General features: G+C 53.5%; 1 protein-coding gene across 5 annotated transcripts in view; it reads right to left on the bottom strand.

Moving 5' to 3' along the window:
* The window catches only part of Mideas (mitotic deacetylase associated SANT domain protein), a 66951-nt gene that overhangs the window by 14879 nt on the left and 25737 nt on the right, over positions 1-26335 (bottom strand). Inside the window, exons 1-3 of one of the 5 annotated variants that reach the window (XM_075948570.1) lie at positions 25271-25831; positions 4492-6159; positions 3159-3458 (exon numbers count right to left, since the gene is read on the bottom strand). In XM_075948570.1, coding sequence (XP_075804685.1) covers positions 3159-3458; positions 4492-5928 — 1737 coding nt within the window. In that variant the 5' untranslated portion in view covers positions 5929-6159; positions 25271-25831. Of the gene's footprint in view, positions 1-3158; positions 3459-4491; positions 6160-24121; positions 24892-25270; positions 25832-26335 lie in introns of those variants that run through there. The other 4 variants (XM_075948576.1, XM_075948575.1, XM_075948574.1 and 1 more) reach the window with 4 other exon arrangements.

Here is a 26335-nt window from a genome sequence, read left to right as displayed (position 1 = left end):
CTGACTATCCTGCAGTATCTCACGGTAATCTTGGAGCCCGCTGGTTTAACGGAAACCCTCACAGGCAGGAACCCAGAAGATGCAATCCAGGGTCAGCTCTGCCATTACCTGGTCAGTGCCCAGGCTCCTTCCTACGCACTCTCAAGACAAGCTGCCAGGCCTCAACGTCCAGCCTCTAACACAAACTGAAGATGGGCAAGGAACCTGGGGCCTGCACATGTCAGGCAAGTGCCCTACCACTAGGCTGTACCAAGTCACCAGCACTAAGGTTGAGAGTAATTGGCACCCCAAGAACACACTCATATGGGGATTTAATCCTCAAAGCCTGATGTCAACAGTATTAAGCAGGTGGAAACTGAATTCCAGATGGTATGTAGAGGCAGGGAGGTGACTGATTAGGTTTAGATACGGTCATGACAGCGGAGCCACCGCTGTTGACTCCTGGGTGGCCTCACAAGAATGCAATCAGAGACCAGAGACAGACACATGTGTTCCCTATCTTTTTCTCCGTGGGGCTCTGCAATTATCTCGAAACTCTGCCTGCAAGATGATTATCACCAGAAAAGGCCCCTGGACTTTGCGGCTCTGGATCAACAAGCCAAACTAAAGCTGTTCATTCTGTGAGCCTGCCTTGGGTGTTTGGTCGGATTAATACAGTCTCTGGACTTTTCTGGACCTGTTGCTTCACATATGAAGCGGAGGTGCTGACTAGGTAGCTGCTCCTTCTTACCCACTCTCGACACAAGCTGCCAGGCCTCAACTTCCAGGCTCTAACACCAACTTTCCCCCAACCACAGCACAAGACCTTAGAGAGCTGATAAGCTTGAATTAATTACCTCACAATAATCCTGAAGGCCCTGCCTCTTGTTCCTATTATGGAGAACAGGCGTGCAGGCATGCAGGCTAGCTCTCCAACCAAACAGACAGGAAATCTGAACTGAGTAGAAAAGACATTCCTGAAGATGTCAGAACAAACAGCTTGACAAAAAATTAAAGAACCAAGATCTGGGGTGGGTGTGGGGTCAAAAAGGATGACATCCAAGGTGGGGAGATGTAAACTGAGCAATATTGAAGGAAAAAAGATTTCATAGAAAAAATAAATACAGGAGGGCTGGGGAGATGGTTCAGCAAGGAAAGTGCTTGACACGCAAACATGAGGACCTGAGTTTGGATCCCCAGAACCCACATAAAAAAAGCCAGATGTAGTGACAAACATCCGTAATCCCCAGACGTGGAAGGGGGAGACAGGAGGATCACTGGGGCCTGCTAGCAGCCAGTTTACCTGAAGCATCAAGGTCCCGGTTCAGTAAGAGACCCCATCTCAGAAACTACGGTGAAAAGTAACTGGGAAAGACATCCCTCTGGCCATCACAGGTGCACACAGGCAAGCATGCACATTCGCACACGTGTGCACATGTACACACTCTAACACACAAGCGCTCAGGTAGTTATCCATTTTCAAGATATTCAGTGCTAAGGGTCTGGAGAGATGGCTCAGCAGTTAAGAAAGAGCACTGGCTGCTCTTCCAGAGGACCCAGCTTCAATTCCCAGCTCCCTCATGGTGGCTCACAATTAACTGTAACTCCAGTCCCAAGGGAACCTGACATTGTCTTCTGGCTTCCACGGGCATCAGGCCCATACACCTTACATTACATAGACATACATACAGGCAAAACACCCGTTCACATATAAACAACAAATGGGGAAGAAGAGGCAGCAGCAGAAGTATCAGGAGTAGCTGGGTCAAAGAGCTCCTGAGCTAGCCTGCATTGCACAGCCTTTGCTTTGTCTAAGCCGTGGCTGGGTCACTATGCAGAAATCCAAATAAGAAGCCCTACGAAAGTAACCACTGAAAGAGAAATAATTATACATAGTTAACAAAGGGGAGATAGGAGCGACAACCCCAGTCAATTTAAAGCATGGGGGTTGGGGGGGGGCAGATCACGGCAAAGACAGGATGATGTAAACAGCGTTAACAGCGGGTGATAGAGTTCAACCACGGAATATCAGTAATTACATTAAGCAGAGATTCTATCAGTGGAGTCTAGAAAAGTAGAGCTCCATGCAGACAGTAGAATGGCTGCTGTCAAGGGCTAGAGCAGGAGTGAGGCCTGGGAAGAGGATTAAAGGAACAGTTTCAGAGGCCTACTGTACCTCAACGGCTTTCACACTCACCGTATTTCACTCAGAAACACTGCTAAGAGACCAGATCCTACATGCTCCCACCACAAAAAAATAAAGACGTTAGTTAATAATTATGCTAATTAGCTTGGTTTAGCAGGTCTACTACTACATACATACACACACATATTGACTACATACATACACATTGACTACACACACACACACACATATATAAAGCATCATATTGCAGACCATGCACACAATTTTTATTAGTAAGTGAACAGAAGAATAGAAGTTGTATTGATGTTCTTATTAAAAAGGTTGTTAGGCTAGAAAATGGCAAACCGCGATTGTATATGACTTGAAAATATTTCTGAAGGACACAGAGAAGATGAAAGCGGAAGGATAGAAAGATACGTGCTGCCAACACTCATCAAAGACATGCTAAACACCAAACGATGAGAAAGATGAAGAGAAACTTCTCACACTCTCATCCAGGTCTGAACATGTACACACTCAGAACAGCCTATCAGAACGCACAAGGACAGAAAAGACCAAAGACGACTGCAGTCTTAGTGGGAGGCTCCAAGGTGCTCAGCTCAGAACGGAACAGAACAAGCAAACACTCTGCACCTCAGGAGCTAGCTCAGGGCCTTCTCGAGGAGCCAACAACAAAAAGATTCACATCCTAGATTCTCTGCAGTGATCACAATTTCAGGTATGAAACGGTCTCATGCCCTCTGTGTTCCTTAGTACAGTTTGATTTGGAAAAGAAAAATAGTATCTCCCTGACAACTGGAAAGATGGATTCGTGGTTAAGAGCCCTTGGATGCTCTTCCAGAGGACCAGCATTGCACTCCAGGTACCCACATGGTGGCTCCTACTGTCCACAACTACAGTTCTCCTGGATATTGCATGCATGTGATAAACAGACATAAAATAAAGAAAAATAGTATCTCCCCGGATACTCGAAGCATCTACTGCTTCCCTTGGAGTCTTTGTAGCTAGAAGCTCCGGGCACTGGGGAGGATACCTGAGCTGGAGCATCCGTCCCGGGAACTCGGGTGGACCGCCTGCGGGTAACGATGACCGATGGCTTGTGCTCAGGGGGGTACTGTTCAAGACCCTTCCCGTCCTCATCACCACTTCCCACTTGGGCCACCTCAGCTGGACCCACCGTCCGCACAGGGACCGACACCGGGATGATGAGGGGCACCATTCCACTCTCCTCTCGAGCTCGCTTGGCAGCTAAGGCAGGCTCAGAAAACTCCACCCCACACTTGGCAGTGGAGGCCAGCACACTTTTCCGCTTCTCCTCTGAGCCGTTGGCATCCTGGAGAAGAGGGAGATTAGATTAGTGGGAGGCAATGAGGTTCAGAAGATGAGACCCCATTTGACTCCCATGCCCATTCATTTCAGCAACGCTACCACCCACTCCCTGGTCTTTGACAACCTGGCATTTCTGGACCACCCCTCTTCCTCGACATTTCAGATACTCTCCACGCCCCCCTTCTGCCTGGCTGTGCCACCCTGGCCTGAAGCAGGTGATTCCAAGGGGTCACTTCAGCCCACAAACAGCTTCAGCTGCTTAGCATCCAGCGTACAGGGTGCGACACACAAGAAAGGGCCTTGCTGTGGCAAGCTAAAGGGAGGTCTCTGAAGCTCTTTTCTCATGGCTACCTGACCGGAGGGAAGGCCCTAAAACTCTGCAGCCTCCTATGTGTCTACCTGGACCTAAAGACAACATTAGCTGCAACTTCTAAGGAAGAAAAGAGTAAATACTGGTCAAATACGAGGTGTCTATGCAGACTACACCATCCTGCAAGTTCCTAACTGGCTCAACTTCTTTACAGGAACCTGGGACAGGAGATCTACCCTTGCTGTTGTGTTTGATGAGAAGTTACATTTGAGCAAGTAGAAAATAAAACTGAAACCCCAAGTTAACACAAGTGCTCAAATTCTGTTTGGTTTTCCTCCCTTTAAAAAAATGACCTTTACTGCAGCGTGATTTACAGCCAACCAAGCAAACCTACTTTAGGTCCCATTTAATGACTTTGACATGCACCATCTCTGTAACCATCTGCACACTCTTGAAACTTAGAATACTGGCTCTCGGCACCCCCTACTGCCAATCCTCATTTCACGTGAAGAAGCCAACAAGGACTTTCCTGTCCACCAACCTCCCTGTGTAGAACGCTCAGCATCCCTGCAGGTTGTTCGGGTGCCTCCTGCAGAGGTTTTCGGGATGCGGAACTTTCACTTCCTTTAAATAGCTGAGAAAACTGCCCAATAAGTCTAGCATCGTTTATTTCCCACTCCACCCCAGCCCTGCCTGATGGGATGCCAGGTGCAGCCCTCATTCTCACCTGCAGTGAGGCCAGCTCCACCGCCTTCTGGGCCAGTGTCAGCAAATTAGCCTCCTGGGACGCCCTGCGCCTCCGTCTTGTGCTGTGGATCACCCCACCTCGCAGCATCTGTCCGCAGTCTCCTAGGCCCCCCGCCCTCATGACCTCCTCATTACCCACGGCAGGAGCCTCCCGCTCCCGACCGTTGGGTGCCAGTCTCTCCCCATCGGCCAGTAGCTGAGACTCCCTTAGTTCTAATGAGAATCCCAGGGCTTCAGAATGGGGCTGCCCCAGGGAGCCCGGTGGTGGCTGCTGAAGAGGCCAGTGATGTAGAAACAGATTGCCTGTGGGCTCCTGCCCAGGTTGGGTGCCAGCTCCTCCGTCGAGGGAGTTGGAAGGCAGAATCCCCTCCTTGGAGAGACGGCGGGAGCGCCGTGGGAAGGCCATCTGGGGCTGAGGTAGCACAGGCTGTGGGGCGGAGTCCTGCAGGAGGGCCTTGCGTAGTTCGGGGTTCATATCTGGATTGTGAGGAAAGGGGTAGGGGGCCATGCTGTGGTGAGCCAGGTGGGTCTGTCCCAGTGGCCCACCCGGTGCTAGGCCAAAGTCCTGGGGTTGCTGGGAAGGCGGCTGATGCATGGAGTAATAGTTCTCAAACAGCTGCATCTGGGGCAGGGCTGCCGGCTGCTGCTGCTGCTGCTGCTGCTGCTTCTGAGGCGGGAAGGAGGTGGTGGGGTTAGAGGGTTGCGGGCCCTGTCGGAAGACCTGGCGGTTCATCTGGTGGCCAAATGCCAGCTGGAAGGGTTGCAAGGGCAGTGTCTGGTTTGGGGGTTTCTTGGCTGCATGGAAAGAGTTCAAGGGTGCCTGGGGCCTCCCCACGTCCAGCTGCATCTTCTGGGGCACCATGGGCTGCACTGCATTTCCATAGTGATCCAGCTGTGGACCCCCAGGTTTGTTCCCCTTCAGTGCCTCGGGGTGGTTATAGTAGGGGGAGACCCCTACGCCTGGATGAGGGCTCCCTTTGGGCCCACTGTAGAGGGACAGGTGGTTCCATGCGGCGTGGGGTGGAGGCTGGCCCGGTTGTTGCTGCCAGCCACTGTCACTAATGCCTCCACCTCCTGCGCGCTCCAGGCCCCGCCCCGGGGCCATCACAGAGTTGGGCCACTTCACTGAGCCTACTTGAGCTTGCTGGGACAACATGGCCGCTGTGGTTCGCTCAGATCCATAGACCACAGAGTTCAGCAGAGCCAGGTTGTTGGAAGGAGGCAGCTCCACAGGCTGGGTGGTGGAGGCAACCCCCGCTGGGCCTTCGTGCGTCTCGAACTGTTGTTCCTCCTTCGCTCTGAGGGACTGTGGTGGAGCCTTCAGGGGTGGTGGCTGTTCCTTGGAAGCTGGGTCCTGGTCCCCAAAAGGGCAACGCTTGCGCTTATTCTGAGCCTTGGGCTGGGCCTGGAGGTTCATGGTGTGGCCAACAAAGCCCTGGCAGAGACGTCCTTCAGCAGCAGCCCATCCCTCGGGAGAAGGTCCTGCTGGAAGACTGGCCACAGTCCCAGGCCGGTAGCCAGTGAGGGCAGAAGAGGGGCAGAGGAAAACACAGGAGCCAAGTAATGTCCGCAGGTCCTTCCTCTTCTGGAGCGGTTCTTGGGCTCGGCTACACGTCCCCAATCATGTTGCTGCACCAGATCCTGGAGCCTGAGGAGGAAAAAGGGATGAGAGCCATCAGCCACAGGATCCTTGGAGATCAGCACCAGTGTCCCCCTGCCCCAGGTCACACGGGGGCCAGGAACCAGGGGGAAGCTGCCGGGAAGGCAGCAGGAACAGCTGTCTCCTCAGGTGTACCGTCGCTCTCCCTTGTCCCACCTTCTGGCTAGGCTCCATGCATGCGGCATTTGAGTGTGTAATTTGTGCCCTGTAAAAACAGACATGCTGAGGGGCCAAGGGGAGCTGCCCTGCAGTCCAAGCCCGAAGGCAAACCGAGAAAAGGGAAAACAGAAAAAGACCCTTGTCCTATTAAACCTGGTTCAGGCACCGGACAGGCCGGGTCTGGTCCTCCTTACACATCTGTCTACACAAAAGCCCCTGACCCACAGGCCACCACCACCTCCAACACTCCACTTGAAGACAAAGGAAGTTAGGGGGACAGGGACTATTTATTCCCAGTATGGCCACCCATCCTTTGTAGCTATACCAGGCTGTTGCAAAGCCCAGGACCCAGACAGAGTTAGGCCTGTAGCCTTTTATGCTGAGGCATGTAGGTGAGGCCCCACCCCTGGGAAGAGCTGCTGGGTGGGGCTCTGGCTGCCAGAGTCTTTCTCAAACTAGCACAGAACCTGTTTTGCAACCCTGGCTGGATGGAGGCCCAATTTAGTCTAGTGGCTGGTCAGCCAGCAGCAGCTGCAGGGCGGCTGCCACCTCCTTCCCCTCCACTGCTCAAGAGTGGCTGGCTAAAGCTGAATTGAACTAAGAAAGGGTTCAGAGTTGCAGAACTTAGGCCCCCAACATGTCCCATGATGAAAAGTGCTCAGCTTTCCTGCTTTACCATAGTTTTAGGGATGGGGTTGCTGGGATGGGAGCTTCCTATATGTTAAGCACATGTTAGACACATGAGCCAGACCAGACTCCCCCAAGTCCTCTAACTTGATGTTCAAGATGATTGGTATATGGACATTGCTACAGAACAGAATCCAGGCCTATATTTTACAACATGCATAGCCGCTTGCTAGATAATTTTTTGTTCTTTCTTCAGAAAAAAATTGTGTTCGTTTCTTTGTTTGTTTTCTCCCTGGGAAATGGGTAGGAGTGGGAAGTACAGCAGCCCACTTCTTTCCCCAAGGCTCTGGCCTTGGGTCTCTCAGGAGGGCTAGAGGCAGGCAAAGGAGAATCTGCAGATCCCCAGAAGCTCTGAAAGCAACAGACACCACGTTAGCAGGTGGGGCAGTTCCCAGAAAACCAGCAGGGAACAGACCGGGCGTCACAAGTCCTGCCCACAAGAAGCCATGCCTGCACCTCCCCGGTTCCCCTCCCAGACACGCGGCGCTATCGCGACTCTGCACGTTTCCGCCGCAGCCCAGGCTCCCGGCTCCCGGACCGGCCTGCCAGCCAGCTTGGCTGCCTGACTCACTGGAGGCCCCCCTCTCGCTCTTTCACTTTCACCCAGCACCCAGAAGGGGAGTAACTTCCTCCTCCATTTCCTTCCTCGGCTCCTGAGCCCCGAAGACAGTGCGAGCCCCTAGCCTGGACGCCTCTTTTGTTTTCATTTGCTTATAAATTTCAGGGAAGGAGGGACAGAGAGGGCTCTGAGGCACCCTAGCCACAGCAGGAAGGGGAAAATTTGGACAAGAACTCAGAGCTAACCAGAGTAACAAGGTTTTTGAAGAAAACTCTATTGCTTTTTTAACCCCCTTTCTTGAGCAGCCAGACCAATTCACAGCAGAGAACCAAAAGCCAGCCAGAGAGGGAAAATCCCCCTGGGGCCTCCATGAAGCTGAAGGGTGGGACTGAGGAGTTCCACCTCTCTGAGGGAGACCCGAGCCCCTGTGTGTCTGTAGAGGAAGAGAGGGGGGAGAGAGAGACAGTGGAGACAGGTCAGAGGGAAGCCCAGCAGGCCACGTGCCTCTAGGGGGCTGCAAGCTCAGGGAGGTTCACATTCATTTGTGGGAGCCACAGCATGGGCTTTGGGGGCCTGAAAAGGGGGAGGCCCACATGGGTGCCCACGCAGAGGGGGCCTAGGCAGGGGAATGGCTATTCAGAGCCTGGTGCAGGGTTGGGAGGGGGAGGGGGAGGGAGCTCCAGGGTTTGGTTGCTCTTGCCCACGAGTCTGAGGGGGAGCAGGGGAGATGTAAGTCAGAAGGTGAGATCAGCTCTGTCCTGCTTCCTACCCTGCACACTAGGCAGAACCCACCATTCGGCAAACCACAACAGGAGAGACAGGGACAAACTAGGGGAGAGGCTGGTTTGGGGAAAGACAGAATCACCCCCATAAGCTTCTTGCTGCAGAGATCTCTACCGCGAGGCCCTTTCTGCCCTGCAAGAGGGCCACAGACACAGGCCGAGGAGAAGAGGGGCCTATGGGGAAGTAGGAAGGGCCACCTGGGCAGCCTGAACAGTAATAATGTGTCCTGCCTATGCCAGGAGGGTCCAAAGTACTTTGTATTTTTTAAGATTCCTGTTATCAAGCATAGATATTTTAACCCCCATTTTGTAGGTAAGCTGGTAAGGCTTACAGGAAAAAGGTAATTTGCCTATGGTCACACATGATTACGTCACCAGGACTTGAAGCCAGGCATGTCAGACTCCAGATGAAGTCCTCAACACACACCGCTCTGATCTTGGGCCCTGTATGCTCACCTTTCCTTGGGCCCAGGGCAAGGGCTTGCTGGATACAGACAGCCTCTTCTCTAGCTCCGGGGAGTGTTTGTCTATTCCTATGTGAGCTACGGCAGGTAACCCCTCTTACACTCTCCTCAAACATAACCGAGACCCTCAATCTTTTTATTTGTTGGTTTGTTTGTTTTCTGAGACGGGGTTTCTCTGTGTCACAGTCCTGGCTGTCCTAGAACTCGCTTTGTAGACCAGGCTGGCCTTGAACTCACTGAGATCCGCCTGCCTCTGCCTCCCGAGTGCTGGGATTAAAGCCGTGCACCATCACCAGCCAGCTGAGACCCTCAATCTTAAGAGAAGCTACAAGAGTCATGACGCCTGTACTGGCCACACACTGGCCCTCTCACACAGGCACCCCTGGCCCTGGTTCAGTCTTGGTTGCTGTTGTGGGGCTTTCAGCTCTTAGAGTACCCAGGCACCTCCCACCCTCTCAGCTCTAACAGGCCTGAGCCACTTCCTCTGTTTTTCCTGTCACGCCCTCGTTTCCTTAGCCCTTCAGGTGTAGGTCAGCCTGACCTTCCTCACAGTGAGGAAGAAGGAAGCCACCTCCTCCAAAAGTTGCCAGTCAATGGGCCAAATCCCCAAGGTTCAAAAAGAGGGTGTGAGCAGGAACCCCGGCTGGCAGGTCACCCCTGGGACCAGCTGCAGGGCCTCTGACAACGGTTGCAAGAACACAGAAGGAGGAAACCCGCAGCCAACAAGAGGCCCAGACATTGCAACCACTTTGTCAGTCTCTGCAACTGTCATGCTCCCTTCCGTGGTCCCTTCCTCTAGAAGCTTTCTCTGCTGCCACCAATCTCTGGCCAGAGCGCCACAGGTCTGCCTATGCTGAACACAAAGCATTGTCAGGGGCCTGGGCCCAGGGAGGCTCTCAGAAAGCTCTATGGTGAAAAGCACTGTCTACAGAAGGGGAGGGGGGAGTGCACCAAGAAAAAGAAAGCTGTGCTGAACCTATGTGTGGGTTTCACACACATGAGAAAGTTCTGGAAGTCCTTGGGGTGCTCTGTGCTAATGGTCACTCTACTCGAAAGGGAGAGCAGCGCCTCAGGTAGCATAGTAGCCCACCTACATGCCCAGCTGTGACTGGCCCATCCAGGAGAATCTATTGGGCCCTTCAATGCAGGGGAGAGGGACCAGTTACGGCCACTGAGAGGGGATTGGGCCACTCATCAGCCACCTGGACCATTCGATTTGTTCATCTGACACACAAGACTGCCGTGAGTCACAGAGACCAGGGAGGAAGTGCCCGGCTTGGTCCAGGGTCACAGGGGTCAACTCTGAAATGAAGGCAAGAACCAGCTAGAAAGCCCTCCTAGCCCTTAGAGAGCAAACGATTTATTTTTTTTGAGCTCACTAGGAAGCTCAGGCTAGCTTTGAACTCTAGACCCTCCTACCTTAGCCACCTGAGTACTGACATTATGAATATGAGCTGCCACCCCAGTCCTGCAAGCCCAGCTCAAGAAAGCAAGGGAATATGGCCTGGGGTCTCCCACCCAAGAATAAACAGCAACAGGGTGGTACTACAAGACCCTAACCTCCACGCAAGTCTTATTTCTGAGCGCTGAAGAGGTTGCCTTGGGGCAAAGTCTGAGCTACCTACCCTGCCGAAAAAGTCCCCAGACTCTGGCTCCTGCCGTCTCTCCTAGCACTTCATGCATGAAGGATATGATCAGGTCTCATCAACCAGCTTTCCCATTGTGAGAGGCTGCATCCCTGCATTTCCACCCTTCACACTGACACGATCCTTTAGCCACTGCTTCCTCTGAGAAGCTCTCTAACCCCAAGGCCGGGAGAGGGACCACACAGGGAGCTCATCCCATCGCCTGACTCCACCACACACCTATTTGCCTGCTTCCTCCTCGTCTCTGGTGCAGACCCCTGTGCCTTGACACTCAATCCGGACCTGCCTAGTGGGGAGTTCATTCAAGACTGTTCCCAAGATTTACACTTTAGAACTTAACCAAGCAAAAGGGCTCACAGCCAGGTGTCCAGACTGGGGTCCTGCCTAGTTCCGAGGCCTGTTTTATCTCCCTGATAGATAACAGAGCTCCCCAGACTGCTGAGGCGATTACAAAGGATCCACGTTAGCTCTCCCAACAAGACACACAGAGCCCGTGTCCTCTCCAACAAAGCTGACACAAGTCCACCTCCAGTGGCAGCCCATGAGTCATCTGCTCCTGCACCATCATTCACGGCTCCGTTCTACACTCGAGTCACCTGGAAAAGTACCAGCTCGCCTGCCCCTGAGGCTGCTCACCCCTGCCTGGGCCATGGCCAGGAACACGAGCCTTTAAGTCTGTTTACCTCATGTCCTGACATGGTTGGACTGGGTCTCAAGACACCAGATCTGTCTAAAACATTAAAAGCTCCATGCCAAGGGGTCCAGCATGGTCTAGCTGGCCTCCTAGCCCAGGTTCACTCTCTGAATGGCTCTTCTCAGATAACTGAGGTCTCTGGCTACAGCCAGACTCGGTAAGTGTTCTGGAAATGCCATCTTGGGGCCAGTCAGAGTTGTGAGGTCTTGGATAAACCTTCCCTCTAGATGCAAAGTAGCCATCAAATTGCCATTTGTTCCCCACTCCAGGGCAACAAGGAGTTCACAGTCAGGCCAGAGAGGCAATTTCTCCAGCCCACTGGACACAGAAGCTCTGTTCTCAGGGGGTTGCATGACGGTGAGTAAAGAGGCTTTGATCGGAAGGTGCTGACCTGCCGGCCACAGGGACCAGGGAGAGCAGAGCAGGCAGGACGGCTGTGGCAGGCCTATTCCTCATCCAGAGCCCCTGGGTCACCTTTTCCCCAGACTAAACTTCAGCTCAGAGATGCAGAACCTAGGTCGACAGGCTGGGGGTGTGGTGGGGTGGGGGGGAGTCCCCAGGGTCTCAGTTATGAAGTTGGCCAGGCTCAGAAACTTGGCCAAGGTTCAAGCTGAATACAGTATGAGCTTTGACAGAAAAAAAAAAAGTCAACAGCTCTTAAGTGTGAGCGGGGAATCCTCAACCTGATAAGACATCTTAACTGTCTCCCTCTCCCATTACCCCACAAACACCAGCAAGCTGTCCGTTGGGGGACCAGGATGACCAGTTTCCTTTTATGGGAGGAAACTCGTGCAGAGAGAAGGGCTATTGGGGCCAAGCAGAGAACCAAGCATCCACACTCAGCACAACCTCCAGTGAGGAAGTGACTGGCTGCGTGCCTACTAGACAAGGGTCACCACCTTGTCTATAAAACTCTCCTCAAAGAACAAGGACCAGAAGCCAGGGGTGACGGTGGCAGTGACACACTCTGTAAGAAAAGACAGAGTGGTTCCATGAAGTGCTTGCCACTCAAGTAGGAATATCTCCACTTGCATCCCCAGTGCCCTTATCAGAAGCTAGTCACTGACAGGGCGCCCATAATCCCAGCATTGGGAGCTGGAGACAGGAAGACTTCTAGGACATACCGGGAAGCCGGTCTAGTCAATGTCAAGCTCCTAGTTCAATAAGATATCTCACTCAAAAATCAGGTCAAATGTGGAGGACACTAACCTTGACCTCTAGCCTCACGGTCACACGTGCACACACACCCTCAACTCCAGAGACAGAATGACAGCTGTCCTCGGGTGGGGGCCTCTAGTCTGTGCCCTCAAACACTCTATGCCCCGTGATGGTCACACCACCAGTCTGTCTGCTCTAGTCCTTCCCTTCTGGAAAGGTCTGACTCCCCCGTAGGTCTAGGGCAGGGCTCTCTGGAGTTGCCTGAGTGCCCCGGTGCCAACCTCGGCCCTGAGCCAAGATACAGAGGAGGCCAGTCACAGGGGCCTTGCTTAACACTGCCTGCCCTGCCTCTTCCCCCAGCGCACACACCCTGCCGCAGCTGTGCAGGTCTGCCTGGGCCCCTTCATCCATTCAACAGGCATTCGATGGCACTGGCTGCGTGCCAGGCTCTCGGGAGACACAGGAGACAAGGCATGGTTTTCTACCCTGTGGAGCGTCTAGTGAAGTGGGCAGAGAAAGACACAGAGACGCATAACAACTATAATACAGGGGAGAGGGAGGGCTGGGGTGAACGCAAGGGACAGTGACCCTCAGGGCGTTCCCTCTTTGAACCTCTGCTAAAGCTCCCCCTTTGCTCTCAACTGTTAGCTCTGCTGAAATCTGTCTCTAGCGCACACGGTCGCCGCCCCTACTGATCATCTTGCTGTTCCATGACTACTCCACAGTGCTTCAAGGGGTTAGAAGCGGATGGAGAAGGTAGTGGACGGCTTGCCAGGGAACTAGGTACCTGGTTCAATAATCTCCATTCCCCGGTTCCTGCATCTGGGGACTTCAGACAGAGCATGAGGAGGACAGGAAGCAAAGAAAGACCCACGGAACAAGCATCAGACCCACAAGACAGGACCACCTGTGTGCCCAAGGTAAGCAAGCGCTGCTTACTTGTAAAGACACTATTTCCCCACTGAGGCCTAAGAGCAGCCCACCCCACAATTCACTGGTGAGAAACCAGCCTGCGGACTCCAAATCATGTAGCCGCTCCTCATTCGGCTCTGTAGTCATCTGTAGCCTGCCGTGATTCTCAAACCCACCCTGGGTTTGAAAGAGGGAAGAGGGAAAACAGGAGGTAAATCCGTAATTCTTCGTGAAGAGCCTAAACAGTGCCAGCGAGTCAGGACCTGTGGTGACATTTCCTAGGGACCATCACTGCCAGAGTAGTATTCTGTGTAGAAGACACCAGGGTCCCAAAGAGCCCAGGGCTGACTTAGCGTAGCAAACCCTAGGGATGACTTTGACTCTCACGGAGCCCATGGTCCACCTGGGCGCCCATGGTTATGGCGCTCTTAAGGTGTGGGCAGCATCTCATTTAACTTTTTTGTTTGTTTGTTTTTCGAGACAGGGTTTCTCTGTGGTTTTGGAGCCTGTCCTGGAACTAGCTCTTGTAGACCAGGCTGGTCTTGAACTCACAGAGATCCGCCTGCCTCTGCCTCCCGAGTGCTGGGATTAAAGGCATGCGCCACCACCGCCCGGCTTTTTTCATTTTATAGGCCAGGAATGGAATATTCAACCAAATGTAACAGAAAAGAAGGAAGTATTGGGAAAAGAACAGAACAAGACATAAAAATGAAACAGCAATCAACAACTATTTAAAATGTCAATGTATAAAATGCTCCAATTTAAAAAACAAACAACAACAACAAAAGGCAGTGGTTGGCAGAATTTCTTAAAGGTGATCCAGTGACATATGGCTTACAAGATACTCTTCCTGTTGCAAGACTTAAATACATGGAAAATAAAGAAAGGGAAAGAGACAGCAGGCAGAGGCAGGAGGATCTCTATGAGTTCGAGGCCAGCCTGGTCTGCAGAGGCAGTTCCAGGCTATCGAAGGCTATACTGTAAGGCTCTGTCTCAACCCCACCCCAAGAAAAAGGAAAGGAAAGAAAAGGGAGGAGCCAGAAAGATGGACAAGTCAATAAAGTGCTTGCTGTAAGTGTGAGGACCTGAGCTCAGATCCCCAGCACCCACACACAAAGCCAAACACAGCAGCACACGCCTGTCAGCCCAGGAGGAGACAGAGGATCAGTGAGACTAGCTCAAAAATAAGGGAGAACGACTGAGGAAGACATCTGACCGTGACATACATCTAGCAAGCGTGCATGCATGAATGCTCACACATACACAGACACACAAAACCCCACACTCCTGCATACACACGAACATAATACATTCGCAAAACGCACAAACACACCAAATAAATATATAAAGGATAAAAGAACAAAAAAAATACCATGCAAACAGTATCCAAAGGAGAACTGGAAGGACTGGACAATGTTTAGGCAAAACTGATCTTTAGACAAAAATTAAAGAGAAAGCAAAACATTTTGTCATGGTAACAATGATGGTCCATCAAGAAACTATCACAGTCATAAACATAAATGCACCTAATAAAAAACAAAAGAAACATAAAGCCAACACTGTCAGAATTGAAGGAAACAGTCAGTTCAACTGCTACCATCAAAGACGTCAATAGTCCACTTTTTTTTTTTTTTGAGACAAGGTTTTACTCTAGCCCAAACTAGTCTAGAACTTGATGTAATCCTTCTGGCTCAGCTTCTCAAGTGCTGGGATAACGATGAGAATCCTTAAACCCGGTCTCAACAACAAGAAAAAGAAAGCTTGGACAAGACAAAGCAATTCTATCTAAATTCTACCACCTGTGCAACACCCGCCCACAACACCATATAGTCTCTTCAGAGCACATTCGCTAGGTCGGGCCAGAAAGCAACTAAGTTTTGGGGGTTTTTTTTGTCTTTTTTTTTTGGTTGGGGGAGGGGATTCAAGACAGGGTTTCTCTGTGTAACAGCCCTGTCTGTCCTTTTAACTCTCTCTGTAGACCAGGCTGGCCTTGAACTTGCAGAAATCCACCTGCCTCTACCTCCCGAGTGCACCACCATTGCTCAGCACAATCAAAGAAATCTTAATAAATTTAAAAGGACTGAAATTATACAAAATATGTTCTTTGATCAAAATGAGCTAAAATTCAAAAGCAAATAATAAATTTGAGAAATTTCCAGAAAACCAAGGTTCAAAGACCTGTTCATACTCTCCTAGCTTACGATGGCCACTTCCTCCCCACCACGTTCTCCACGCATGGCAGATCTTGAACATTTGCAAGCCCGCAAGTATCTTCTTGCCCGTTCCTTCACACGGGACACACTGATTCTGACCCCAATTGAAATAGCTTGCAGAAAGCCAGGTGTGGTGGCACACACCTTTAATCCTTTTAATCTCAGTACTCAGGACACAGAGGCAGGGGGATTTCTGTGAGTTCTAGGCCAGCCAGTTACATAGTAAGACCACCTTTAGAAAAAGAAAAAAACCTAAATAGCTTCGGGATGATGCAGCCTTTGCATCACAACAGGCCACCTTGCTTTTCACTGGAGAAACAGCCTGTGGTATTCTCACTCTGTGGCCTAAATGCACTTCCTTCCCAAGACAGGAGCTAATATTGACAGGACACTCGTCGGAGTGGGGCACTTTTCAAACCCTGGCTCATGACAATCCATCCTTACAAACCATACAAAGATGGATCCTGTCCTTGCAATGGAGGGACACTCAGACTCTGTCAAATGCTGTCTGCCTCCAAGGTCCCGCCTCTTTCCACCTCCCTACACCTGCAGTTCCCAGAGGAGTGAGTGAACAATACTTTTGAGAACCCTACAAAGCCAGTGTGGCCTCTGCCTTCCCTCCCACTCCATCCTAAGGATGCTCTTCCTGGGGGACATTTTCAACCAGGGTGTGGTACATCACACTCCTTCAAGAGAGGATCCAAATCTTCTAGAAACAGATCCCTATTGGGGGTGCTGATGAAAGGCCCCTCAAAGTCAGGAGAGCCCAGAGGGTACACAGGCAGTGGGGCGGGGGGAGCCTGCAGAGGTAGGCTGGAAGCTACAGCTCAGAGGGACTTCGGTCAGGTAAAGGTCTCCCATCACATCAAGATGGCTTGGGTCTCTCTCCAGAGCCAACTGGCAAAGCAGAGCCCAGCTGGGAAAGCTGAACAGGTTCCAAATATCAAGGGATGTCCACGTTCACTCAACCTAACTCCTCATTCAGCACAGTAATCCAGAGAAAGGAATTTGTCTTAGGACGTACTCCCAGGGGCACAGCAGGGTTCCAGTATTAAGGACTTAAAAACGACACTTCATGCCTCCATTTAAGAAGGCCCCGGCTCTTGGGAAGACACTGAGGAAACCTGAAGCCAAGGTTAATCATGCCACTACACAAATACAGCTTTATCCGTGCCTTTAACACCCATGCTTCAGGAGCTGCGGTGCAAGCTTGGCACTAAGAATTCCTATTTAATCTCCCTCTTTTCCACCAATAAACCTCAAAAGTTCCAGGGGGTCAAAGGTCAGAGGAGCAGAGGCAAGTCCAGGACTGGAGCCAGCGCTGCCTGTCTCAATAACTTTCTGGAAACTTGAGTCCCAGGCTCCGCCTCCCGTTTGGAGGCCACACAGAGCAGTTTTGAAACACCAGGTGAACAGAGAAGCCTCCAAGACACAACTTCTCCCTGAAGACTGTGAAGACCACCCTGATGTTCCAGAAGTGTGGCTGGCTGAAAACCACCCAGTGGGTGAGTAGCTCCAAGGATGCTACAGTTGATCCCCACACCCAAGAATCCTATGGAAGGATCTGTGTGTTTTCTAGAAGCCACATGCTTCCCATATTCTCCAGGGCTACAACCACGAGTGTCCTCCAAATAAAGCCTGCTCTCCCCAGGCCACCAGATACCCCAAATGCCCAAAAGGTTCAAGTTCTTCTTATCCCTTCCCCTGATGCCCCGAAATGTGAGTCCATTCAGTTCCAAGCTTTAGTTCTCTGAGCACCTATGGCCCCCAGTACCCAGGACACCGAGCAGCAGGCAATCACATGTCTGCATGGGGTTCTTCTGAGAACTTTCATTTTTGAATGAAAGCTGTTCGTGGTACATGCTAAACAAGGGAGAGGGAGATTAGTAAGCCTACATTCCAAGATCACACCGGAAACCCAGTTCATGACTGATCAGATGTAACCTGACTGTGAACCCATGGTCACTTGTCCCAAGGACCTACAGATTACGACCTGAGTAGACCCATGGGCTGGCATGTGGATGCCCTCGCATGGTGCACCTGTCTTAAGTCACTGTTCTGTTGCTATGATGAGACACCATGACCAAGGCAACTCTTAAAAGAGAAAGCATTTTATTGCGGGCTTGCTGGCAGTTTCAGAGGTTTGGTCCCTTATCAGCATGTCGGGCAGCCCGGCAGGCATGGTGCTGAAGTACTTAGTAGCTGAGAGTCCGACATCCAGATCCACAGGCAGTAGGAATAAAGAGAAAATGGGCCTGGCTGGGGCTTTTGAAACCTCAAAGCCTACCCCCAGTGAAACACTTCCTCTAAAAGGCCAGCCCTGCTCCAGTAAGGCCACACCTCCTAATCCTTCTCAGACAGTGCCACTCCCTGGTGACTAAGATTCAAATAGATGGACCTTGGCAGGGGAGGACATTCTCATTCAAACCACCACTTCACCACTTCAAACCTGCCAGGTCCTCAGTGACTGTCTGGCTCACCTCTTCCCAGCTCTGGGGTGAAGCTGGCAGTCTGGGGTATGGGGTCCTAAGCCTTCACCACCACCCCATCCTCTGTCTGATCAGCTCTATGGAGGGCCAAGACTCATCTGGTTACCAAGCTCGGTGTGGAAGTGACTGTGTTCCCTGGTCCTCCCAGTGAGCAAGAAGCACAAAACCAGGCTGCCAGGAGAGCAGGGTTCACAGCATGGCTGCCGAGAACCCCTTAGAGGGCTGCAGGGTGGGTGCAGAGAGCTGCCCATCTCTTACACCAAGCACCCTGTAAGCACCGGGCTCTCCCTCAGGCCCGGCCGAGATTCAGGACCTCTGCCAAAGGCTGGCGCATTCCCTGCATTTCTCCAGTCTCTGGGCAGCTGCTGTAGGCCCTTTTCTCCTCTGTTGATTTATTCTTTATTGTTCCTGAAATACACCCAGAGGCCTTTGGCATGCCATGCCAGGCACCCGCAGAACATTCAGCCTAAGCCCCAAGTACACACCAACCAGGCACTCTGGGACCTGGGCCAAGCCAACAGGAATGATAGGCCTTAGGGTCAAACCCAACAGTCAAGAAGACCCAAGATCCCACCTAACCCCTAGTCTCTGGTCTCCAGAGCATTTCTTAGGGCGGTAGTGCTTGGGGCACATTTGAGAGAGGAGACATCTGGAAGACCTAAATTAAGCCTCATCATCGCCTTCCACGCATGTGTGAACGGCCCTGAAAGCCCTAGACCGAAGCTCAAAACTGGGCTTCTGGTAGCCCCGTTAAGTGTAATGGGGAGGGAGGCACAGAGGGATCTTTCCTGCCCTCCTCTGCCCCAAATATCTCCCCTACCAATCAGTCCAGTGACGCCCTAATTCTTACCACCTCACTGCATTCTGCGGGTACAGCACTGTACCCTGTGCGCACGGAAACAGCCACACGAAGATTGGAACTGAACAGGGTGCAGTGTGCAGCCTCTCCCATTGCTAGCCTTGGTAAGCCTCAGCTTCCTTATCAGTAAGTGGGCACCACTGTATTAAAGCTACTGTGGGATTAGATGAGGCAGCACAGAGACGGAGCTCCTGAACACAGCGATCACTCGATACGTGCTATTTCCTTCCCCCTTTGCTGGGCCTGGGAGAAAAGAATGGCTGGCCTCTTCTCCTTCACAGCTGGCTGGCAGCAGCTCTGGACAGGCCGGGCAAAACCAGGAGACAAGGAGTCCCAGCAACAGCGTTCAGCTCTGCAGACTGTAAGACATCTGGCCAACAGGCCCAGGAGAGAGGGCTGGCGAGAACAGCAGAGCACACACAGCCCAGGCCTCCCCTCCTCTAGACTCAACTGCACCAGCAGAGGCTACAGGGACACAGTGGGACACGAGTATTCCCCAGAGAACACTGGCAGGGCTTTCGGGCCCACAAGGATGAGCAGCCACCCTCCTGGACTCGCTTGAACAAGAGCAATAAAAGGGAAGGCGCCAGGGCAGGAGAGAGGCTGGGAAGGGTGGCCACAGGAAGTAAGACAGAGATGGCAGATGTGACGTCTGCTTCAGAAAGTAAGCGAGCCTGCCCAGAAGCCAAGGCAAGGAGTGTCCCACAGTGGAAGTACCCGCCTGGTTGTTTTGGCACTTCGGTTCACAGCCGGCAAGGAAAGGCTGCCGCTAGTAACGTGGAAGGGCTGTTTACTCTCAAGTGTGCAAGCCTGCAACAGGGGCAGAAGGCACACCAGCAGCCACGGTATGCAAGGGCCTTCACCCCCTCTTCGACGCCTAGCTGTTGCTGTGTGTGCACTGTGCAGCGTGAGTACTTCTGCTTTCCCTTAGATCCAGCTCCGTGACCAACCACACACATCACACACACACACACTCACACACACACACACTCCTGACACAGACACACACCACCCACACACACCACACACACTCACACACACTCACTGACACAGACACACACCACCCACACACACCACACACACACACCACACTCCCACCACACACACTCACACACACTCACTGACACAGACACACACCACCCACACACACCACACACACACACCACACTCCCACCACACACACTCACACACCCACACACCCACACTCCTGACACAGACACACCACCCACACACACACTCCCACCACACACACCACACACACAACACACACACTCCTGACAGACACACACCACCCACACACACCACCCACACTCACACACACCATACACTCCCACCACACTCCCACACACACACACTCCTGACACAGACACACCACACACACACTCCTGACACAGACACACCACACACACACTCCCACACACACTCCCACCACACACACACACACACCACACACATACCACCCACACCACACACACACACTCCTGACACAGACACACCATACACACCACCACACACTCCCACACACACACACCCCATGGAGCCAGTCCAAGGCTGAGCCACACCCAGAAGCTGAGACAGTATTCCTCTGCCTTCTTCCTGCTCTAGAGTCAGCCCTTCCAACTTCCAAACTGGGAGGACAGTGACCCTGAGGACGACACTGGAAGTAAGCACGTCCCCCCTCTTCCCACCCTCCCAAGGTGAAATGGGAACGGGCAAGCCCAGACAACTCACGGCGTCTTGGCCTGAGCTAGATGCCCCCCAAGTGTTTTTCAGCTCTGGGATAACTCCCCAAAGCTGGGGAGCCCAGGATTATGAACTTCGGCCAACTGAGGCCTCAGATCCAGTGAGGTCACGGGAGATTACAGGTGTTTGCCCCAGGCGCTGCCCCAGGCTGAGTGCAGCCTCTGCAGCGAGGAATTTGAAGGCCAGGCCCACCTGCTCTGCACAGGGCCCTTTCTGCTCTCTAGTGGCCTTCCCTTCCCAACTGGCAACTTCTGGCAACAGTGGGCTGGACTAGGGCTCCAGTCTATCCGACTTGGGAAACAACCGCTGAAGCCCAATCCTCTTGCCGCATTCCTCCTTCTCCCGAGCGAGTCCATCTTCCCTAACAATCTGGATGGCCTCAGGGAATCCCCGGCTGGCTCCACGCCTGCGGTACCTCCCTCCCTTCCAGCTTGGGTGAACAGATCTCACCCAGGCTGTTCCCCTCCCCCTCCCTGAAACTTGGAGGAAGAAGGGAGGCCTGGAAAAAGCACCCTCAGCCACAAGCCTCTCTGTGGTTGGGAGAAAGGCAGAGGGGACAGGGAGCACCTTCCCTGGCTGAGGGAGTGAGGAGAAAGCCGGAGCTGCAGAGGAAGCCACGGGTCAGTCACCCCGCTCTCTCCAGCAGTCCTCCGCCAGCACAGTGAGCAACAGGCTCTGGCAGGGGGACCCTCATCCCACCCGGGAAAGCTGACACATGGCAGCTTCCTTCCTACAAACTATTTTAATGCTTCTCATCCGTGCTCTTGCGTGGGACAACTTCCACCCCAGCTCCACCCTAAACCTCCATCCAGGTCACCCTGTCAGGTAAGTACTTTGTCCTAGGCTGCAAAGTACCCAGGTGAGCCACTCAGTCCAAGGCCTAGGATAGGCCCCCAGAGCATAATGTGACCTCTGGGAAACTGAGTCCTTAACCCTCTGCTCCAGGGACAGTCTCTTCTAACAGCAAGGACCTGGGTAGCCTGAAATCAACCAGTTGTAACCAAGACCTAGGGAATTAGAGAATAAGTTCCATTTGAGCAAGCTAGTGATTCCCCCCCCATTATTTCCCACAAATGGGACACCCTTCATTTCCTCTTCCCCAGTAGCGGCGAAAAGCAAACTGGAGCTGGACCTGCACCCCGTGACTGGATAGCCAGCATCTATGACAGACCTACTTACTATCTGCCCAGCGATTTGCATGAGTAATCTTGTTTCGCCTTTACAGCCGCCGTGCAAAGTACTAGCCTCCTCTCCATTTTACAGAGGAGAAAACTCAGGCTCAAGAAATCAAGCAATACACCAAGGCTGTGTGCTGAGAAGCTAGAGTCTGAACCTGGGTGCTCGGGGGCACTCCCATGCACCCGCCAGGCTTCCTTCAACCAGCGGGGCGGGCAACTGTCCACACACCATCCAGGAATGGCGTTCCAGTGTGGAGGCAGAAGTGGGTGTGAACGAGTTTTGCTTGATGGCTCTGTAATTTGAATTGATGCCCCCCCCAACTGTTACAGTTCCCAAGTGTGTGACTGTGAGAGCTCACGCAAGTGTGCAAGTGGTGGGGGTGGGAGGAGGGTGATCTGGATTCCAAAGAGCAGCTTCCAACACAGAAGTCATGCTGTCATGCGTCTGATTCATAAAATGAGCTCACAGTCTCAGTGTCCCGAATGCTGCTTCAAATGCAAATGTAGGTCCCTTACTAAGAACTGGGGATTTCAGTATCCCTAGTCCCAGCCCGAGGTGTAATTTCCTCCAGCCGCATGGAGTTAGGAAGTGCAAATGCAATTTCTCCAACAAAAGTTAGGAAGTGCAGAAGCAATTTCTCCAAAAAGTCACCACTGGCTGCATTTCCTGCAGTCTCCACTGAGTCAGGAAAAAGTAGAGATCCACCACCACCAGCAGCTGGCTCTGTGCATGCACACACGCGCACACACACACACAAAGGGTGCCAATCTGTCCTAGCCAAATGAAATGGCCAGTTTAGCAGATCCTCAGACAGGAAGCTCTACAACTCTCCTTCTGAGGTCCCCGTGGGGTCAGGATGACAAAGACACAGGTTCCCAGAGGCTAAATGCAGGGTAGTGTCAAGAAACAAGCTGTACCAAGCAAACCCAGTATGGTTTGTGGTGGACTGAGTCTCATGAAATTAACGAGGCAGTCAGGTGGTCCCTGCAGGAGAGGAAGGATTCATTGGACCTCCACACAGCAAATCTGTTTTTCTTTTTGAGGCAGAGACCGCGTAGACCACCCAGGGGAGCCTGAACTCCTGAGCTCAAATAATCCTCCCACACCACCGACCCACACCCACCTCCCAAGTATCTGGGACTAAAGGAGTGTGATTTTAACCCTTGGCAAGTACCTTGGGTGGGGGTAGTAAAGATTTCTCTCATCCACCTAACACATACTAAACTCTTACTGGATGCCAAGCATCGTGGAAGCAGCCCTAGGCTTACACTAAGCAGAGGCTATCGATGTTCTGCATGTATAATTCCAAGAGTCCTCACAGCAACTCTGAAGGAGAGCCTATGCTTCTGATACAATATGTGTGTGTGCAAATAAAGCAGCGCTGGGAGTTCAAAAGAAGGCCTTGAGCAGTGACCTGCGAAATAAGTAGCAGTCTCCCCACCTCTTAGGTCCTCACTGACATCAGCAAACTTTTCCTTCTGGTGACATGCTATCAAGGCTAAAGATTTGTGATCCGGGCTCACAGGAAACAAGTCAGGTGCCTCTCCATCTCCTACCCTGTCTCTTCCCAGAGGCCTTGGCATCAACCGGCCTTCCCCCAGGTTCTGCAGCCATGGGCAGCCTTCCCCCAGGTTAGCAGCCATGGGCAGCCTTCCCCCAGGTTCTGCAGCCATGGGCAGCCCTCATTCGATTGCATCTCCAACCTCTTGCCTCCTCCTCTCCACTTATTAAAAGCGGCAGCCTGGACTTTAAAACTAGGGCCATTTTTTAAATCTCAGGTTTAAAAAAGTTAAACTTCCATCCATCCGGGCATTCTAAGGAACTCCTGGAATTGAGGATAGGGGTTCTAGCTGGTGCCGGAAGCTGCCACGAAGGCAGCTGACAGGCCTTCCCAGGGCATTCTCCGGGTTCTCTCAGCCCTTGACCCCTGAGAGCTACAGACAGACCAGAGAAACCAGGCAGAGGCCAATCCAATTAGAATGGAGACTGGGCCAGGGCTGTGCAATGAGATAGTTTATCACAGTAATTGAATGTTTACACCCCACAGAGCTGCAGGAAAGAGAGGCCCCATAAGTTCTTAACTCAAAGTCTGTCCGTCCCTTTTGCTTCTGGAGTCATCTGACCTCGCTAAAAAGAGCGCATTTCTCTGATGCTAAGGGTGCATAGAATCGTACTTTCCCTGGGGGGCTCTGGGCTCAGACAGACGGTTTCACCCCCTCAGCCGAGACACCCAGGCTGGAGTGGGAGGGGGGTCAGAGATACAATTCCATCTTCAGCAAACCATCTTAGTCCTAAAACTTCAGGGTCAGGATAACCCAGGCCTCCAGGAGGCCAGGCTCCCAGTGCTGGATGAAGCCACTTGCCCCCTCCCGAGCCACAGCTTCCACCGGGATCCCCTAGACTCACGTGCCACGGTGGCCTCAAAGACCAGCCACTGCTCCCCTGTCCTGCCTCCCCTGAGCAAACGGGTCCGAAGTGGGATAGTGGAAGCAGGAAGTAGCCGCCGAAGTCGTAGCCAACAAAGTTTAAAACGAGGCAAGAAACTTCCCCTTTCATCTTTCCAGCAGCTCGGGCCAGAGATGGCTTTGGAACACTCAGTGGCCTCCCATTTGGGTGCAGGCGCCTCCTCCAGGTCTGCCTTGGTGCTGTGGCTTAACAGCCCCAGGAACCCAAAGTTCCTCAGCTTCCCATAGTCTTTCCTTTAAGGCGTGGGTGGGGGGCGCAGCAGAGGTCCACATGCCCCTCATTGTGAGCGCGTGAGGCGGGGAATTATTAACTCCAACGAGCCCGCCATATGCAGGGCCCAGACGAACCCGGGCTCCAAAGCTCACGACAAGCACCAGGGAACCCAGCACCCGGCCAGGGACGCGGGCGTGCGGGGGTGGGCGAGCCAGATGACAGGTCTGAGGTGCACCAGCAGCGCCGGGCGCGCGGGGTGAGGCGGCTCCACGCTCGTCGTCCGGCCCGCGCTCAGAGCTCCAGCCTAGGCCTCTCCAGCACCGGCCCCAGTTCCCCGCCCCCACAGCCCCCCCACTCCGCCGCAGATCTGTCCCCGCAAAGTCCCCGCGCCGACACAGAACCCCGCACGCCGGAACGAGAAGGGACGCCGGCTCCAAGTTCTCGCAGCTCGCGAGCCTCTCGTCGCGCCTCCCCGGCCAGTGCCGCCAGCGGGTCCCTGCGGTCACCACCTTTCACGCGCGCGCGCAGGAGCAGCAGCCGCGGTCCCCAGCCGCTGGTACCGGGGCTGGCGAGGCTCGGGAGGGCTTTCCAGCCGGGGGCCGCGCCCGGGTGGGCGGGCCGCGGGCGAGCTGCGTAGCTGCACAAACACGGCGGGGCTGCGCTGCACACGCAGCTGCGGACGCAGGGTGCGGGCCGGGCGGAGGCGGGCTAGGGCGGCCCACGCACCGGCTCCCGCCGCCCCACAGGCCGCAGAAGTTAGCTACCGGAGGCCCCGCGAGTGCAGAGCTGCAGCCACCTCTGCACGATCGCCCCGGGGTCCCCTCGCTGGCCGCGCCGCCTGCAGGCCTCGGCCGTCCCCGGAGCAACGCCACTTACCCAGCTCCCGCTCGGCCTCCGGCCCCAGCAGTCTCCCTTCCTTCCGCCGCCGACCGCCGCCTCGGGTCGCCTCCGAAGAGCCCAGCCGCCTGCACGCACTCCCGGATTTTTTAAAAACAAACAGGCGCCGTCGCCTCCCCACGGCGTTCTCAGGGTTTTCGTCAAGCCCGCGCCTCCCGAAGCTGGGAAGTTTGCTGGCAGGGCCCGGGCGGGACGTGCGTGCTGTCACCCGCTGCTCGCGACACGGCAGCCTCGGCGCGCCCCGCGCCCTTACAGTCCGCCTCGAGAGCGCTCTCCCTCCCTGCGTGTCACCCCCAGTCCTGCGATGCAGTGTCAGGATTGCACGACTCTGACTCATCGGTTGAGCTCACAGCTTGAAAAAAAAGAGGAGAGAGAGAGAGAGGGCGAGAGGCAACAGGAGGAGGACTCGCTGGCGTGCTACAAAGGATTGCACAACTCGAGCTGGGAGCGCCGAGCGCCCAGTGGCCGGCGCGCGCGGCACGGCGGCGAGCAGGAACCAGCTCTACCACTTCATCAGCACAACTGTCTCTGGGCGGCCTCTCCGCCTGCAGGCTCCGCGCCGCCCACTTCCTGCGACCAAATAAGGCCGGGGAGGCGTCTTTAAACCTCGGGCGGCTGCCGGGCTGGGGATTTCCAGCAGACCTCACCTCCACTGGCGAGGCTGCGGCCACCCTCCACCCCAAGCCTAGACCTGAGCCTGTCCCCGGTCTCACACCCCCCCCCCACCCGCCGTGGCGCTTCTGTAACCAACAGGCCACGCGGCTTGTTCCTTGCACACCAAGGTCAGGAGGAGACAGTGATGAAATGTTTGGAAACACATCCAGCCTGCCAGGAAAGAGAGAGAGAAATTGTGTGTGTGTGTGTGTGTGTGTGTGTGTGTGTGTGTGTGTGTGTGTGTGTGTGTGTGTGTGTGATGGTGGAGAGGGCACAAGTCGCTTTCCTCCACAAAGAACACAAAGAAAACCGTGGCTTTGGAAAAGCATGCAGGGTCCTCTCTAAGGCACTTTATCAATAGCCTTGCTGCTGGGTTTTGATTTCTAAGCC

Source organism: Microtus pennsylvanicus, chromosome 14 (assembly GCF_037038515.1).
Source record: "Microtus pennsylvanicus isolate mMicPen1 chromosome 14, mMicPen1.hap1, whole genome shotgun sequence".
Lineage (NCBI taxonomy): Eukaryota > Metazoa > Chordata > Mammalia > Rodentia > Cricetidae > Microtus > Microtus pennsylvanicus.
The sequence above is the reverse complement of the archived record's forward strand: the minus strand, read 5'-3'. Positions and strand labels throughout refer to the sequence as shown.